The 17,576-nt window shown below is 38.4% G+C and overlaps 1 protein-coding gene across 11 annotated transcripts in view; it reads right to left on the bottom strand.

Annotated features, from left to right (window-relative positions):
* Positions 1-864: 864 nt before the first annotated feature.
* ILF3 (interleukin enhancer binding factor 3) overlaps positions 865-17,576 on the bottom strand; it is a 28,929-nt gene continuing 12,217 nt past the window's right edge. For 2 of the 11 annotated variants that reach the window (XM_081947022.1, XM_081947025.1), the window contains exons 6-20: positions 16,841-16,932; positions 16,387-16,482; positions 13,943-14,054; positions 13,502-13,599; positions 13,107-13,218; positions 12,891-13,019; positions 12,484-12,683; positions 10,180-10,338; positions 9,528-9,665; positions 9,259-9,432; positions 8,921-9,080; positions 8,573-8,626; positions 3,920-4,267; positions 1,960-2,082; positions 865-1,494 (exon numbers count right to left, since the gene is read on the bottom strand). In XM_081947022.1, coding sequence (XP_081803148.1) covers positions 1,364-1,494; positions 1,960-2,082; positions 3,920-4,267; positions 8,573-8,626; positions 8,921-9,080; positions 9,259-9,432; positions 9,528-9,665; positions 10,180-10,338; positions 12,484-12,683; positions 12,891-13,019; positions 13,107-13,218; positions 13,502-13,599; positions 13,943-14,054; positions 16,387-16,482; positions 16,841-16,932 — 2,126 coding nt within the window. In that variant the 3' untranslated portion in view covers positions 865-1,363. Of the gene's footprint in view, positions 1,495-1,959; positions 2,083-3,919; positions 4,268-7,445; positions 8,254-8,572; positions 8,627-8,920; positions 9,081-9,258; positions 9,433-9,527; positions 9,666-10,179; positions 10,339-12,483; positions 12,684-12,890; positions 13,020-13,106; positions 13,219-13,501; positions 13,600-13,942; positions 14,055-16,386; positions 16,483-16,840; positions 16,933-17,576 lie in introns of those variants that run through there. The other 9 variants (XM_081947027.1, XM_081947031.1, XM_081947029.1 and 6 more) reach the window with 9 other exon arrangements.

Here is a 17,576-nt window from a genome sequence, read left to right as displayed (position 1 = left end):
CCTTTCTATTTTCCTGCCGATCACCCTTTTCTCAAGTGACATTTGGCCGCTTGAAATGGACAGACTGCGCTTTGCTTCTATCATAAGCACACACTTCCCACAATCTTCCAGAATTGCCTGCAATTCCCATTATTGTGAGAGGCTGCACAGTGTTTCTGGGTGGGGGCAGCTCAGTCCCCTTACCCAGCTGCCCCAGTTTCTCATAAAATGTATGTGTGTGTGAGAGAGAGGGAGAGATGGCAGAGAGGAAACGCTTTCAAACAGCATTGCTTGCAATTCTTGTTATTCCTCTCTGCTGTTTCTCTCTCTTCTTCTCCCTCCCTCTTTCTTTCTCACACACACTTATGCTTCTACCATAAGCACACACTTCCCACAATCTTCCAGACTTGCCTGGTGATCACCCCTTTCTCAAGAAGCAGCAGTAGGTTAGAGAGGGTGGGGAGCTGATTCTGACTGGCCGCATGGCTTTCTGCCTCATCATAGCAGCAGCCTGAGCAACACCAGAGCTCCAGGCCCTGTGGAGCATATAATATAGAATCCAGGAAGCCACCACAGCAGAAAAAGCATGCACAATCAAGGAACCCCATAATCCCACACTGCCTCATTTCTTACTAATCCTTTCAGAGAAATTAGATTTAAAATAATTTCAGTTAATAAAAAGCTTTAAACTCCAAAAAGAAAAAAAAATCAAATGCACATTATTGGCATAATATTTAGGGTAAGAATAAGGTAAGTGTATTTTAATAAAATTAATGCAAATATAACATACTAGCATTTCTTTTAAAATTTAAAAAAATATTATTGGTGTTCTTTTACTGTTTTAAGAAATAATTTTGGGGCAGAATAACATTCTAGACAGACACATGAAGAGTTTATGTTTATTTGTCTACATTCAGTATAATCCAGGAACTGTCTGAATGACCCAGACATACAAACCCACTCTTTCCCACAAATTTAAAAATAAATCACTTATAAAACTGAAAAACACTAAAGCATTAAAATACAGAAAGCTTTTTAAACTCACTTCACAAAAGCAGAAGACATCCCTTATCCATTTAAAGCAATCCTGTATGTTAATATCTGAATTTAATTTAAACAAAAGAGGGATGTTGAACTCAAATTCTATTTAGACAAAAAAACTGAAATGGCAAACTAACAAACCATTAAATACACCATTAAATGTCCAAAATACAGCTAATTATGGAATCACAATGTACTCAACCATTAGTGACTGATATCACGAAGAGCACTGCAACATGGAAACAGGGTTTACATGTTTACTGTGATGCAATAAAACTTCATATTCAAAGGTTATGCAAATTTAGGAGAAGCAAAGATACAGACCCATCAAAAACAAACTAGTTTATCTATACTGATAGTTCATGCTGTGGTCATTTCTGCCATATCCAGCTTGTGGAGATTGGTAGGAATTGGGAGGTCCACTGTAATTCTGATTTGAAGCTGGAGAATTATAATTTGACTGAGAATAGCCACCTAGAAAAATAGAAAGTTACTTTAATATACCACTGTAAATGCTACTTCAGTTATTTCCAATTATTATGCATAAGAATATTTAGACACAGAACTAAACATAACAGGCATATGCATTGCAACATGTAGGCTTTATTTCAGATCACTTAAGAATATTTTACTATCACTCCTTGATTAAATGCTCTGGCATATATGTACATTTGGAGAACAGGACCTCAGCTTCAAGCTTTGATGTTTTCAAAGCATCCCATTCCTCTTCCCTCTTTTTCTAATGCCTAGAGCTGAAAAAAATATCTTTCCTCTTGAGTTTTATTCATTACATTCATAGATTACATTCATCAAGAGTTAGGGATGCAAAGAGTATTGACACTGACCACAGATAACAGTTGGCCATTGAGCCAATGCAACATCTATGGGGAAATTTTGTCTCACTAACAAAAGTATTTGCATGCCTAACTCTATACTGACCTTGCTTACCTTGGTAAGATGCTCCTCCTCCACCAGCACCTCCCCCATAACCACCAGCATTGTAGGAAGCACCTCCTGAACCATAGCTGTTTGCACCTCCTCCTCCACGTCCACTACCATAATCTGCAATCAAAGAAAGCATATTAAGTCCCCTATATAAACTACTTTGAACATATGATTGGCTGTCTCCACTTTCTATATATAAGATGCTCACCACTTCTCTCTGTGCGACTGCTTTTTAGAGTTTTAGGACTCTAAAACATAGTAGCTTCAACAAAAAAAACTATTCTGCACCTAGATGCCAGAAACTGCAATGCATGAATACTTTTCTATTATAGGTATTTCTTGATGAATGACTAGCATGGAGCCCAGAATTTCCATCATAACATGATGGTTGTATGTTGCGGTATCAAACTCACTGATCTGATTTAACATTTTTGTGGTGGCTGTAAAGCAAATGCGGTAGTCATAAAACAAACATGGCAGGCATTAAATTAACCCATTGTCTGCATGGGTGGATTTTTTTGCGGAAACAGGAAATGAACACTGATTTCCAGCAGAAAATAATAAATTGCTGTCATGTGATGATATGACTGCACAGCCCCCCCCCCCCAAATTGGAACTTCAAATCTGGATCGTAAGTACCCTGTGGGGATCTGTCATAAGTCAAGAACTACTTCTATTCTGTTTAGGCCATCTTCTGCCTTTCTCCAAATGGTGCTATCTAGATTTTGTTGATCTTTATTCCAGCAATTTTGAGATTTAAGAGTGAACCAGTTTAAGGAAGACTATCGCCTTGCCACATTTGTCAAATTGTTTAAAATAAACTTTCAAAATATTATTCTAAATCACTTCATCTAGTTCTCAGCTCAATATCAGCTATTTCACAAGTTTAAATTGCTCTTTATCCGATCATTGCAATATTAGACAACTTCCAAAATTACAGGAAGTCCTCAACTTACAAGTTAGTTACAAAAACATTAAAAAGTGACCTCACCATTTTTCAAACTTATGGCTGTTGCAGCAGCCCCATGGTCATGTGATCAAAACTCAAGTTTGCAACTGGCTCATATTTATAACAGTTCCCAGGGTCATGTGATCACCTTTTAAAACCTTCTGACGAGCAAAGTCAATAGGAAAGCCAGATTTACTTAACAACCATGTTATTAACTTAACAAGTGCAGTGATTCACTCAACTAATGTGGCAAGAAAGATAGTAAAATGGGGCTAAATTCATTTAACAAATGTCTCACAAAGGAACAAAAATTTTGGGCTCAATTGTAGTTGTCAGTTGAGGACTACCTGTGTACACAACCATTCCCCCAAAAATAAGACCTAGAGGGCGTGGCCAGCACAGGAGGCAGCGAGTGCATGCAAGCCAACAGTGTCCGGCAGCAGGCACAGCCTGCACAGCACAATTGATTCCCTGTCCAAACAGCAACCAGAGGAGGGAGGGAAGCACATGATCTGGATGTGCCCCACAGGCCACGGAAAAACCAAGTCCAGAGAGGATGGTTGCGGCTTTCCCATGGCCCATCCAGATCACATGCCTCCTTCCCTCTCCGCCTGTTGTTTGGACAGGGAATCAACTCACCTGCACTGCATGGGCTGCCTATGGACCAGTGGGCTGCTGCTGCCACCGGCAAATACCATTGGTCTCTGTGTGCTTGCCACTTCTTATGTATGCGCCAGGCCGGGGGCACCCAGCCATGATCACCCTGAAATCGTGCTTCCTCAAAAATAAGCCCTAGTGGTTATTTTGGAACCCAAAAAATACAAGACCGGGTCTTTTATTTTCGGGGAAACACAGTAGGGGTGCTTAAACCAGTAATTACTTTTTGAACTATTCCCATCTTTTCTGTTATGCCTTTAAGCATATTTATTTGCTATAAACCAGAACTAAGCTTATGCAATATCTATTTGAATATTTCTTAACTCCCACCATCCACAAGAAACTCACTGAATTTACTTTCATAATTGTAGTCTGATCCTCCGCCACTGCCACCAGGTGAGCTGTAGGAATTTGAGTAAGAAGCATAGTTGCCTTGGTTATAACCCTTCTGCTTGCCTTGTGGTGGACCATAATTGCCATATTGGTTTTGGTTGTATGATTGTTGCTGTTGGCCTTGATGGGACTGATACCCTGAGCCATAAGAAGGTTTCTGCTGTCCACCATGTTGTTGTTTTTTCCCAGCATGCTTAGGAGGAGCAGGAGTGCTGTAGTCACCACCTTGATAATAGGAACCATAGCCAGAAGCACCACCTCCTCCTGTATTGCCCGAATGGCCACCATTACTGTAAAACTGGCCTAAAGAGAAGAGAGCAGGGTCAACAACAAAGGCAATACTCATGTTCAATATACCATATCATGAATATGACAGTGTGAAATTGTTCTGTACTGATCTCTTTTCAATTAAGGAACATTAATTAGGCTTCTGCAAAATAAAACAAAAAACAAAAATGTCCTAATTCCTGTTGACAATTGTAAAGACAGTATATAGTTCTGCCATGAAATGCAACGAAATAGTGCACTATGTGCACTATTAGGCAAGGCTTTTTTTTTGAGGATTATTTTTATTATTGAACGACTACAGTGCTCTCAGTCACTCCAAAATGTTAATAAATCTCAAACTTCAATATTTAAGATGTTTTGGCTTTCTTAGGGGAATATCTATGTGTGCACAATTATTGGGAAACTATTAGTGTGCAGATTATGCAAGTAAATGAAAAATGAAAATTGTTTCCTCTCACTTGTTTATTTTCATCTGCTAAAGTGAGAATAATAAACAACTCAAAAAGTGACAAACATTTCTGACATTTTTTTTAAAAAGTGACCAATATAGCCATCCTTCTTTTCAATAACAGTCATAAGTCTTCCATTCATGGAGTCTGTTTCTTGACCTGTTGACAAATCAACTTTTTGTCCAGCAGCAACTACAGCCTGCCAGACACTCTTCAGAGGGTTGAACTGTTTTCCTTCACTGTAAATCTCCCTTTTAAGAAGGGCCCACAAGTTCTCTATAGGGTCACGTGAGGAAGGGGGCCATGTCATTCTTTCGTCTTTAAGGACTTTATTGGCTAACCACACACAGTGGAGTACTTCGATGCATGCGATGGGAGAATTGTCCTGCACAAAAATCATTGTCTTTTTGAAAGATGCACACTTCTTCCTGTACCACTGCTGGAAGAAAGTGTATTTTAAAAACTGGCAGTACGTTTGGAAACTGATTTTGAGTCCATCTTCAACCCGAAAAGGTCCAACTAGCTCATTTTTTATAATACCAGCCCATACCAGGACCTCATCTCCACCTTGCTCGTGTCTAAGTTGAAGTGGAGCTCTGTGCCCGTTACTGATCTAGCCACGGGTCCATTCATCTGTTCCACCAAGAATCACTCTCATCTCATCAATCAGTCCATTAAAACCTTTGAAAAATCTGTCTTCAGATATTTCATGGTCCAGTCTTGAATTTCAACTAATGTGATCTTATTCTGATTCTTCTCAAACCTTTGGCAGTTAATGTGTGTCTGTTGTTCTCAACATGTTTCTTGCAACCCTGTTAACTATTTGCAACAAAACGTTTGATGGTTCTGTGATCATGCCCCAATATCTTAGCAATTTCAAATTGCATCCCTCTGAAAGACTTTGTACAATTTTTGACTTTTCATACTCAGTTAAATCTCTTTTTTGACCTATTTTGCCCGAGAAGAAGCTGCCTAATACTTATGGACACCTTAATATAGGGTGTTGATTTCTTAGACCACACCCTCCCTCATTACAGAAATAAACATCACCTGATATCCTTATATCCAATAAGCATTCAAGTTTATACAGTTTAGAGGTGGAAAATATACATTAAAATGATATGGTCAGAATACTCACTTGCCTAATAATTTTGCAATGTATCATTTATACATTACATTAATTAGCCCCACCATATTGAGCTGCATGTAATTCAAAATAATCTAATATAGCATTTTGCACAATGTCAGTCTTTTGTAAATAGCAATTTCCCACGTTAGAATTAAAAATTATTCCAAATATTAGATTAAATAGTTACCGCATTTTTTGAGTATAAGACGCATCTTAGTTTTGGGGGAGGAAAATAGGGGGAGTGGGGAATTCTGCCTACCAAGTATTCATCTAGCTAGCGTCCTTAGTTTGCCGGTTTTGAGCCTGCGTATGTGCACTTTTTATCCCCTAGTTGGGGATAAAAAACAGCTTCTAAAGCACAGCTGAGAGAGAAGCAATGAGAAAAGCAGGCAAAGCATTCAAAAGATTGTTTCACTCTTTAGCGCCTCATTAGTGCTGAAAAAAATATTTGAAAAAACTACATTTGAAATATATGACGCACCCAACTTTTCAGCCTCTTTTTAAGGGGGGGGGGGAGTGCATCTTATACTCCGAAAAATACAGGATATGTTTCAGTTGGTGATAGAATGCAGAATAGAGATGACAGCTGGAAACAAAATCAAAGTACTTACAACAATGTGCACAGTATATATACTCTGCACAAAACGTTCTCTGCATTGTACAGGCAGAAACACATGCATTCTTGGTGTGTGGCGAGAGCAAAGCAAAGTCAAAGCCACTAATGGGAAGTAATACACAAGGAGAAATATACAAAAGTAACGGAAAGGAATGAACAGAATGATTGGTAGGTGGGCTTAGAGCACAAGCTATATAGAGGAAAGGACTTGGATGTTCCAGCCTTTCCCATAAGATTCCTCTAGATCAGAACTGTCAAATGGGCAGCCTGCAGGTCAGATGCACAAACCACACCCACCCCAACTCCGTGAATGGGAAAAACAATGTGAAATGACAGCAACGTGACAGTGAGTTTGACATTGGTGCTCTAGATTGTGCCCTGATCAAAACCCGAAAAAAATTAAAAATGTCCATTTCTGAGCCATTGCATGCTCATTTTGTCCATGGGGAAAATTTCATTTAATTTCATTAAAATTTCATTTTAAAGGATTTGGCTCTCTACTTAGAATTCAATTTGAAGTTTATGTCTCAAGTCATGTATAACCAGATTTTTTTTTGTTAAATGAACATAAAACACTATCTCAATTCTGACCCATAATTAGCATACAAGTTATCAATTATTATTCTTTATAAAAACACAAAGTTACATGCTTAAAAAGTGGGGAAAATTATAAGTGAACTCACAGTTGTGGTTCAGCAAGAGGTCATGTACAAAGAAACATAAACCTGGTTACTTCGAGTAATTTTACTTCTTAATCCAAATTATTCCTAACACACATTAAGAACAACTGCTTCTTCTAGAATAACAGCATTTAAGTATGATTTTTTTAAACTTAGTTTTGCTTTTAAATTGATACCAAATGTCATTTTTATGTTTAGAGCCTTTTTTCAAATTCATATCTCCACTGCATTTCCACTTATTTAATTACTAATTTAGTACGTTTAACATTGTTAAACAATAACAACAATCAGACTGAGCACATTTAATATGACTACTAAAGCAAAGAGAACTAAACAATCCATTTATTAAAAACATTAGTAACTACTTTATTCCCTGTGCCTTTCAATGTTCAGTAGTTTTCATGTCTTATAGATACTACATTTATCTTCTAGGGACATGTATCGGAGAACAAGAAAAAAGAGCCACATCTTATAAAAACTGCAAAAAACCCACTGCAGTTAACCAAGCCACTGACATGTTAAAGATAATACAACCCAATAAGTCTCAGACTTTCATTAATGCAAGAAACCAATGGATGTAGAGATTAAAATCAGCACAATATAAGTCAAGAATATGCATGCTCAAAATTTAGGCTGCTTAGTTTAAGAATTATTAAAAGGAATTTTGCCTTATTACAAGCATTTACCCACTTTTTGGGACTAAAATCTGTACAAAATCTCCTGAAAATTTAAGACAAAAAGGTAACATATTTTTGCAAGTTCTGTTAAACTAAAATGCCTTCCATAAAAAGCAAAACAAAGGCCTTTTGCTTGTAAGCAGAACAGAGTTGGCTCTTATTGTGCACAATGCACAGACATTCCTTGAACCTTTGTTCCCCAATAGTGTACATCGATATGATCAAAGGCAAGTCACAATTAAAACTGCCACTGTTTGTAGGCTAAGTTTCAGAAAGCTGCGGTGAAAAGCCACTGTTGAGAAACCCAATGAAGCACAGGGACACAGCACGAACACATTGGTTTTGGAGTTTGAGAAAATTGGAGTAAAAAGTTGTTTTATGTGCAATACTTTTAGATGATCTAGGAAGACCCAAAATCATGATAGCCGTAGCAGTCTGTGAAAAAGTCACCTACAAAAGGGGGAGACAGAGCAGAGGAAAAAAAATTAGAATTTTTGAAAATGGCAAAATGTGCCACATTTTAAAAAATTATTTTTTATTTCTCTGCTCCCGTCATCCTCCCTCCCCATCAAAGGCTTTTCAAAGCAAAATTGTGTATTTTAGGGAGAACTGTTTTTTTTAAAAATGGTGTATTGCTTTATTGCTTCACTTGGTTTAAAGCAGAGAAATTTAAAATCAACTTTAAAGAGATATTAGGTCATTTCATTATGCAAAATAATACTGTTTGTTATCCTAGAGTGTTGTCTATTTCCCCCCATTAAACACTTACTATAGCCTGCTGTTGCAGAGTTGCCACCATAGCCATAACTTCCATATCCAGCCCCTAGAAAAATACCAACATCATTATACAACTGGAAGTATGTTAAATGAATTAAGTTGTTATGCTTGCACACTATCTAAATATTTTGAAGCACACAAAGTGGATTCTAGAGAACGTAGTCTAGCCAATATTTCTCAAACCCAGCAACATTTCACCCACTCCAAATGGAGTAGCCAAATTCCAAATGTTACAAATAGAATAAGCTCAAACTTAAGATATAACATTTCAAAGGTAAATTAAGGCAACATAATATTGTTTCTAAATGTCATAGTGGTAAATAAAAGGAATGCAACTCACCAGCATTTATATAACCTCCATGATTGGCACTACCAAATCCACCTCGGCCCCGGCCCCGGCCCCGGATATTTCCTCCTCTGCCCCGGCCCCTCATGTTTGGAGGAGGAGGAGGAGGTACTTCAGCATGCATAGGTCCTGCCATACCATAGCCTGGATTATGCTGTTGAAATCAGAAAAATGTAAGAAAATGTTTATTCCTGGCTCTGGCCACTTAAAACAACCGAAAACTGCATATTCAAGTGTGCTTTAAAATATCTATCAAATTTTGAAGCCACAGTTTTTAAAGAAATGCAAGGGTTATTTCCAATATAATCATAAAATGTACTGCATATGCCTACCTTTACAGGAAACTTGGGTCCACCTCGTGCTGGCATAGGGGCTCTTTTCTTCTTCTGCTCCATTGGAAGGGGGGCATCTGGAAAAAGCTTTTCTAATGCAGCCAGTGCAGCATAAGCTTTTGCCACCTTTTTATTTGAACCAGCTCCTTGGAACTTCTGGCCATCAACCTCAACCTTCGAAATGAGAAATGATTTCAGGAATAGAACTACAACTTTGACAAAACATAACAGCAATTATGAATACAGTTCTGTGAACCAAGTCATCTCACCTCCATCACAAACCGTTTGTCATGACTGCCACCAGTTTCTGAAATCAGCTCATATTTTAAGCCACGCCGTTTCTCATTGAGTTCCATAACTGGATTTTTCCCATGCTTGGTCAGTATGGGCCCCTGCTGTTTCACATTCTAAGTAAAAACATCACAATGAAAATATGTCTAATTAAATGTTAAAAAGCACTAATATTTCCTCCAATATTTAAATAATATAACTTGCAAGTTAAAGAAAGGTAAGTGCACACCAAACCAATTACTTACATTATTCTAGCCCAAAATTTATGAAGTATCTAAATAAGCCAGCAAAGTCCTATTGGCTTTTCAGCCAGTTTGTTAGAAATATCTTCAATGCATGGCAACATGTTCTGGACAGAAACTAACAGGCGCAGTGTTATCACTAAGATTTGAACAGTGATAACATAGTTTAGCAATTATTTCCTTAAACAGACCATAGAACACTTCACAGAAAGGTGTTTTCTAGAAAATAAGATTCTATGGGGAACATCCTTAGAAATGTTAGTGATAGGAGAGCTAAGTGTAATGAAGCAAAGCATATAAAAAGATAATAGTTTTAAAATTTATAAAAGGAAGTAGATACGTAACGCTTAGATATGAAGCACCTAACAGCATACTAAGTCATGTTCACCTCTGTTTGCTCTGAAGGAGAAGCAGCATTAGGAGTACAAATAATTTCCACTACAGGAGGAACAGCAATTGCAACTGGTTTCTGATCAGTTTCTTCTGCTGATTCATCGCCTCTCTCTTTGCCTTCCACACCTGTAGGCAGTCCCATGTCTTGCAGAACCTAAAACAAGAAATTAACTATAATTGTTCTATTATACGGCTTATCAACTTTAAACAATCCTATTGCCTATCTTGAAAGAACAGCCCACACTCACTTACAAACAGATGTAATCCATCTTTCATTTGTTGGCTGTTCAGCACTTGACTTTAAGAGTTGAAGGACCCCAGCCATATTTAGTGGCAAATTGATGTTGAAGGGAACAAATAAAAAAGTCTGATTTAATTTATATTTAAATTTTACTGAAAGTAAATTAAATCAGGGGTTCCCAACCCCTGGGTTACGGCACAGTAACTATGGCCCATTCAGAACCAAGCTGCGGAAATGGCTGGGAAGTGCACATGTGCAGCTCCACTTGTGCGAGCAGCAGGCAAATGCGTGCTTGTGAAGCTTCACTTGTGCAAGGGCAAAGCGCATGTGTTTGCTGCTCATGTAAATGGAGCTGCAGGGGCTTGTGCAGAGCCCCCCCTCCCCGCGTAGGTCCGCAAAACCAGAAATATTGGCGACCACTGAATTAAATGCTTAGTATACAGATAGTCCTCGACTTATGACCACAACTGAGCCCAAAGTTTCAGGGAGTAACATTAAGTGAATTTGGCTTCCCCATTGACTTTGCTTGTCAAAGTTAGGTGGTAACCTGACCCCTGGCCACTGCAAACATCATAAATATGAGTCAATTGTATCGTGTTTCCCCGAAAATACGACAGGGTCTTATTTTCTTTTTACTTACAAAATATGGCCTTGGGCTTATTATAGGGGAGGGCTTATTGTTTTGGGGTTGCCGGGCAGTTGCTCCCTTGCGAACTGGCTCCCGAAGAGCCGGGCACAGCCTCAGGGGCGAAGCAGCCATGAGGTGACCGAACTCATGAGCAACCGCCCAGCAAACCCTCTCTCCAGCCGGGCAGAGCGCCATTCACTGACCTAGGGGGTATCCCTAAAGCGCCAAGGCACGTGCCGCTCTGCCCGCTCCCCAGCTCCCGCGGCTTGGCACATTCGGGATACTGGAGAAGGGGGTTGCGTGAGCGCCTGTTCCGCCCCCAGCAGGCATGAATCCTAGCCTCAAAATGTCTGGGCCCAGCTCTTCCTGTAGCCGCTGCCGCTGCGGGGCTCCAAGCATAATGTCTTCTCCGGTTCCAAACTCCCAAACTCGGCGGCCGCTCTAGGAGTGTGCTCTGTGGTTGTGGGCTGGCTGCTGGAAGTTTTCCAGCAGCCAGAGCTGGGCCTGGACATGTTGAGGCAAGGGAGCAGCCGCCTTGCAACTCCCCACTCCAGCAAGGCAGAACGCCACTCCCAAACCTAACGGTATCCCGAAGGCGCCAAGCAATGTAAGCGCCTCTCCCCAGCTCCTGCGGCTTGGCTTCAGGATACCGCTATGTCGGTGAGCGGAGCTCTGCCTGGCTGGAGGGGGGGGGGTTGTCCAGGGGGTTTATTTTCGGGGGTGGGCTTATATTTTTGCCCAAGCGAAAAATGCGGCAAGGCTTTAGTTTCAGGACAGGTTGTATTTTCGGGGAAACACGGTATCTGAATTTTGATTGTGACCAAGAGGACGTTACAACGCTTGTGTGAAAAATGTTGTGAGTCACTTTTTTAGTGATGTAACTTCAAACAGTCACTAATTGAACATAAATCGAGGACTACTGTAATCACTTCCAATAAAATTAATTCAATTTAATAGCAAAAGTTACAGGGATTCTAAAAAGGCTCCTTTTACAGAATACACAACAGGCAAGACCCAAATTGGAACCAGTTTGTTAATTCAGCTAATGCCAAATCATAGTAAACACAATCATATACTGGATACACAGACAGACACACAAAACACGTTTTTAATTTTGGCTTCTTAGAAAATTTGTTATGTTTTTTGTGATCTTTGAGAGCCAGAATGATCAAGTGGCTAAGTTGCTCTGCTAGAACAAGGAGACTATGTCCTCCCTTAGACATAAAAGCTGACTGGGTGATATGGAGCAATCACTTTTTCCTACTCCAAAGAAAACGGGAACAGGAAATATGTAAAGTATGTATGCACCCAAGTTGCCAAAAATAAAGCTGGGATAAGAAATCAAACAAATAAGCAGATAGCAGTTCATTTTCTGAGAATAAATTAAGCGATGTTTAAAAGCAAAGGCACTTATTACAATTACTCTTTACCTTGACTGCAACATGCAATTTGGCTGTTTTTTTGGAAGGTCCTGAAGCTTCATAAGTAATGCCATCAACTTCCACAGACATAGTAAATATAGGAGCATGAACTGGACCTGTCTGAGATACTAGTTTATATTGAAGTCCAGGTTTTAGCTGATTCAGCTTCATAAGAGCATTCATAGCTTGTGGAGGATCTGACTTTTCCTCTGAAGAAAAGAAATTATTTTTAGATTATATCTTCATATGAGTGCCTATGCATTATTATTGCCAACTGCTAAATGCAGTCTTTATTGCTATCAAGCAAAAGCATAAAGCCCGTCAATTTGAGAACTTTTTACTATTCATCTAGTTGCATATAATGCTGCAACCAAAATAACCATCTTAGTGAACACCTAAATACTAAGCAAACCTACCTCTTGCCAACTCAATACCTTTTTTCTGAATCTTCTTTTTCTTTTTGCTTGGAGATTTCTCCTCTCCATCTTCTTCCATAGGACGTTTTAAAGGAGCAATGGCATATGTTGTGCTCGGGGGGATCTGGACTGGTAATTACAATAAAAATTTCAAAATTTCAGTACACTGGCCAATAAAATCTCTGAGAAATAAAGTTCGCAAGTTTCAAAACATACCAGTATAGTCAACTGGATTTTCGTTTTTGGGTTTCTTGGGCATCTTTGATGGCAAAGGATCCATCCCCAAGACTTTGTGAAGCTGGCCAAAAGCAGCAAGCCTTAGAGCATGCTAGAAAGATATAATGGATGTTATGGAGAAGTCTCTCTATTACAGCATCTATTAAAACAACACCCAGTCCCAGTATTTCATATAAACATCTTCTAAAAAAATCATAATGAAGTACTCTAGAATTTAAAGAGTTAAAAACCTGATACCTTATTTCTGGCAATCAATAAAAGCCTCCTATATTAGTGAAATAGGACCCTTTTCTAATAAAGTCAGCCTCATGGAAGTTACTAGCTACCAGTAAGAACTCATTGCGGTTTTGTAACATCTGTAATCAAAACTATACCTGAGCACTCTGTGTGATATCTTCCCTTTGTTGTCTGTCTAGATGCCCAATAGCATCAGTGGCTTCTTTTTCACAAGGATCATAAATACCAGAACCATCTGAAGGCAGGAAACAAGGAAGATATGCAGAGAATTATCCTAGGATCTCTATGTAAACCTGAATATTCCCTTAGTATTACCTAACACTCAATACTGTAAGTATGGTTGATAATCTGATCTACTCTAAATTGCAGACCATTAAGCCCAACGATGTGGCAAGCTTGCTGATGTATAAAAATGTTCCAAAATGGAATCGGAAATAGTGGGTCCAAAGAACATCTACTCAATATATCATTACATCCTAAATACAGAATTTTAAATGAAACAGATGACCAACTCTAACTTGTACTAGTTAAGAGAACAAATATCCATTGAAATTCTCAACAGCCAAGGACCATCTAACCTGGCATAACTATTCCGGATGCAAGGCATTCAAGAACTCTTCTCAGTGCCTCACCAGCTCCCATGGGCCGATTGGCTGTTCCAATTGATTTCTCACAAAGCAATTCTAGAGGCTGAAAAGAAATTTCCGAAACAATGAAAATAGCAGAACAATTATTAAAATCTTTAATACAAATACATATCTTTTTGATCATAGCATTCTGTTTTCTATGATAGGCAGTTGCAGAATATATAGGCAGTCCTCATTCAACAGTTGCCTTGTTTAGCTATGGTTTGCAGTTACAACAGTTATGAAAAATTAACTTTGAAATCTGTCCTTGCACTTATTTATTTCCTATAAAGTCTGTAAAGCAAAGGAAAGCTGAAGTTCATTAGCACAGGTGTGATATTACTTAGCAATTACTCTGCATAATGACCAAGTTGCCAGTGCTAATTGTGGTTGCTTAAACTACTTCTAATTTAAAGTTAGGAAATGAATCTTACTCAGACTTTTCCCCTACTATTAAATGCTATTTTCTTCTCTGCTAATATTGCAAGCTTTTATCTGGGGATAAGAACCCATGCCATTTAGAACAAAAAATTGATATTGACTTAATATATTCATTTTTCATTTCACATTAAGTAAAAAAGTTTCAGATTTCCCCACAATCAGGCTTAAATTAGAAAGGATTAGAAAGGAAGATTTGTTACTCAGGGGTTCTCCTGGATTCACAGTTCTTGCTACATCTAGCTGTAACTAGAGGACCCTATGCCTAGCTTCAGCTGACATACTAACTGTGGCTGTACCTTTGGCAAGGGTACTTAGCTACAGTACTCATGCCATGATCACCATCTGCCTTGACTATTGTGCTTCAAGGGCTGTCCTTAATGTCTACTTGGAAACGGCAAATGTTCAAAAATGTGGTGGTCTACGTGTTTGCTACAGCCAGTTTAGTGTGGTGGTTAAAGCACCAGAGTAGAAACTGGAGGACTTTGTGCCACCTTATACCAGCTGAGTGGCCTTGGTCCAGTCACTTTTTCAACTCCAGGAAGGCGGCAATGACAAACCACTTTTAAAAAATCTTGCCAAGAAAACTGCAGGGATTTAAAAGAATGTGTTTGCTAGTGCTCACATCAGAGCTCATTTAATAGTAATTGTATTGCACTTATACTGATTAAATTCTAGGTAAAACTTAAGGTGTTGATACTGATCCATGACTTATCATGTGGATATGGGTTATCATGTAGCTATCTTCAGAACTGTCTGATTCAACCAGTAAGAGTTAAGAATAGCTAGGGAGAAACTTCCTATAATTCCATATTTCCAAAAGGCTTGGAAGGCTGAGGCTAAACGGTGCTGCTTTTCTATGGCAATGTTTTGTTTTTATTTATATACTTAAGAAATACAGAAAACATCTGATTGCAGATAGAAACAAAGTAAAATAATTCTATCAGGATCTTCTCTTAAACCAGCATTGCTATTTAAGTACTGCTAAAATGTTGACCGATTATAGATTAGGAAAGAAACAAAATGTTGTCAGATATGTAAAATGTATGTCAATAGTATTTCTATTTCCAAATATGTTCTTTGAAATAATATTCAGATAGGGACGTATGAATGCAATATCTAATGTTGTTTAAATTCTATTCATAAGTACCAAAATAATTTAGTTTTCCCATGATTGCAAGCTACTTTTAAAAAGCCTAAATTTTACCATAATAAAAGTTGAGACATTTATCAAAAAAAATCCGAGAACTGCAGAACTGCAAACCATTGCAGAGTTTACTATTATGTCTTAGACCGCTTTGCCTATCACTGACAGGTATGTGAGTTTTATTCAATCTCTTTGACCACCATTTTCCTTACAACTGCAAGGAAATAGCAAAAAAGGATTGACAGTTAGTATTAAGAGGTGATCCGTGAGTGCATGGTCTTTAAATTAAACTCATTTTGTTGCAAACAACATTAGGATTTAAGTTATTACTTGTGAATATATTTGGCAGCAACAGACCAGCTTGCTTGTAGATAAGCAATGTGTATGTGAATGGAAGGGGGGAAAAGTTTAACAACATCCACTATCATTATGTACAGTATCAAATAAAATCACATTCATTCAACGCTTTTATTAAGAAATAAAAAACATTCTACAATAGTTTATTATTGACTGTTCACTTCTAAAAGCATAGGATTTCAGGTTTAGCACTTATTAGAAGCTTAATAGACAGGTTCAATAATATTTGAGACTGATTAAGTTAAGCAACGTATTTCTGAACACTCAAGACAAAATCTAGAAACAAATTCTTAATTTCCATCATCTTGTGCAGCTTGCACTGCACAAGAACTTGTTGAGAAAGACCACATTAGTCAATTCACATGAACTCTGGTTCTTTTATTATTTAAAAAATTAGAAGTCTGCCACTAAATATGGAACACTTTTAACATTTATAAACTGTAAAGGAGATTACCCATCCTCTAAGTGGAGCCCAAGTAGGAACACGGGTACAGAGATCTCTCAGCACTCTGATGACTATGACACATGATTTCAAGCCATTTGCTCTGGCCTAGAACAAAATTAATAAGCAAGAAGGGGTCAGTAATGAATGTGAAAATCAATCTGAGACAAAACATACATTTTTGTAGTGCTACTTTGTCAAGGGTAAACTATGTATACATTTCCATAGCTTTTTATTTCTATAATTTTTTGTTACTGTGTTTGAAAACTTACTCTTAGCACAAAGCAGCAACTAGGAACTATGCCATTTCTGAAAATCTAAATTCATCAAGTGCTTCTTTAGCAACTGTGCATTTAACAGATGCTAAGTTCTGCACATCTACAACTCACATTAAAACATTTTAATTTAGGCAATTACAACTTACAAGTTTTCTACTTAAAGACAAATATAAGAACAAAATGCAAACCTGAAACCACTTGGCGTGTCGGAGTGACGCCAAGGCAGCAAGGCATTTCTGCCTGTCCAGAACGTCCGGTGAGTCGTTGACTGATAGCGTTTCTATTCGTGGGTGGAATAAGAAGACAAGGTACAGTTTGACCAAGGGGGTTCTGTCGGGTGGAGAGGGGATGAGGCAGTTTCCTAAAGGGCAGCTGAGGCTCCCCAAACTCTGATTTAAAGCCCTGACCCTGAAAGTATAGCCTCAATACATTATTTTTTTTTCATCCTTATGAAGTGACAACTAAGTAAGGAGAACAATGTGAGGCATTAACTCATTTTTATACAGGGAAAGAAACTTTACAGAAAAGGATAGCTTTTAGACTATTGCAACCAGGCTATAGAACTAGATTAACCAACAAAATGGAAGGTTAAAATTAGATTCCCACTCTAAATGCAGTAGTAGTACTTAACTAAGAGCTTTTCTACAAGGAACCCTCTCCGCCCACAAGGCTTGACTGCCCTGGCCCCAGCCCATGACAGAATGCGTCCTGTTGGTCAAAGGTCCAGCGTCCCTAAAATTGACAAACTAGAAGGCTTGGTAGATGTGTCAGATATCAAACCATAAACATTCAGGGAACAAATAACAGGTCTGTGCTGCAGCAAAACTGTAGGGGAGAAGCCTGGGTTTTAGATAAGGCAAGTTCAATCATTTAAAAGATTGTAATGTTTTAGCATACTACTCTTCTGGCTCTTGAAAAATTACT

Source organism: Natrix helvetica (genome assembly GCF_964273705.1).
Source record: "Natrix helvetica genome assembly, chromosome: 1".
Classification (NCBI taxonomy): Eukaryota; Metazoa; Chordata; class Lepidosauria; order Squamata; family Natricidae; genus Natrix; species Natrix helvetica.
The sequence above is the reverse complement of the archived record's forward strand: the minus strand, read 5'-3'. Positions and strand labels throughout refer to the sequence as shown.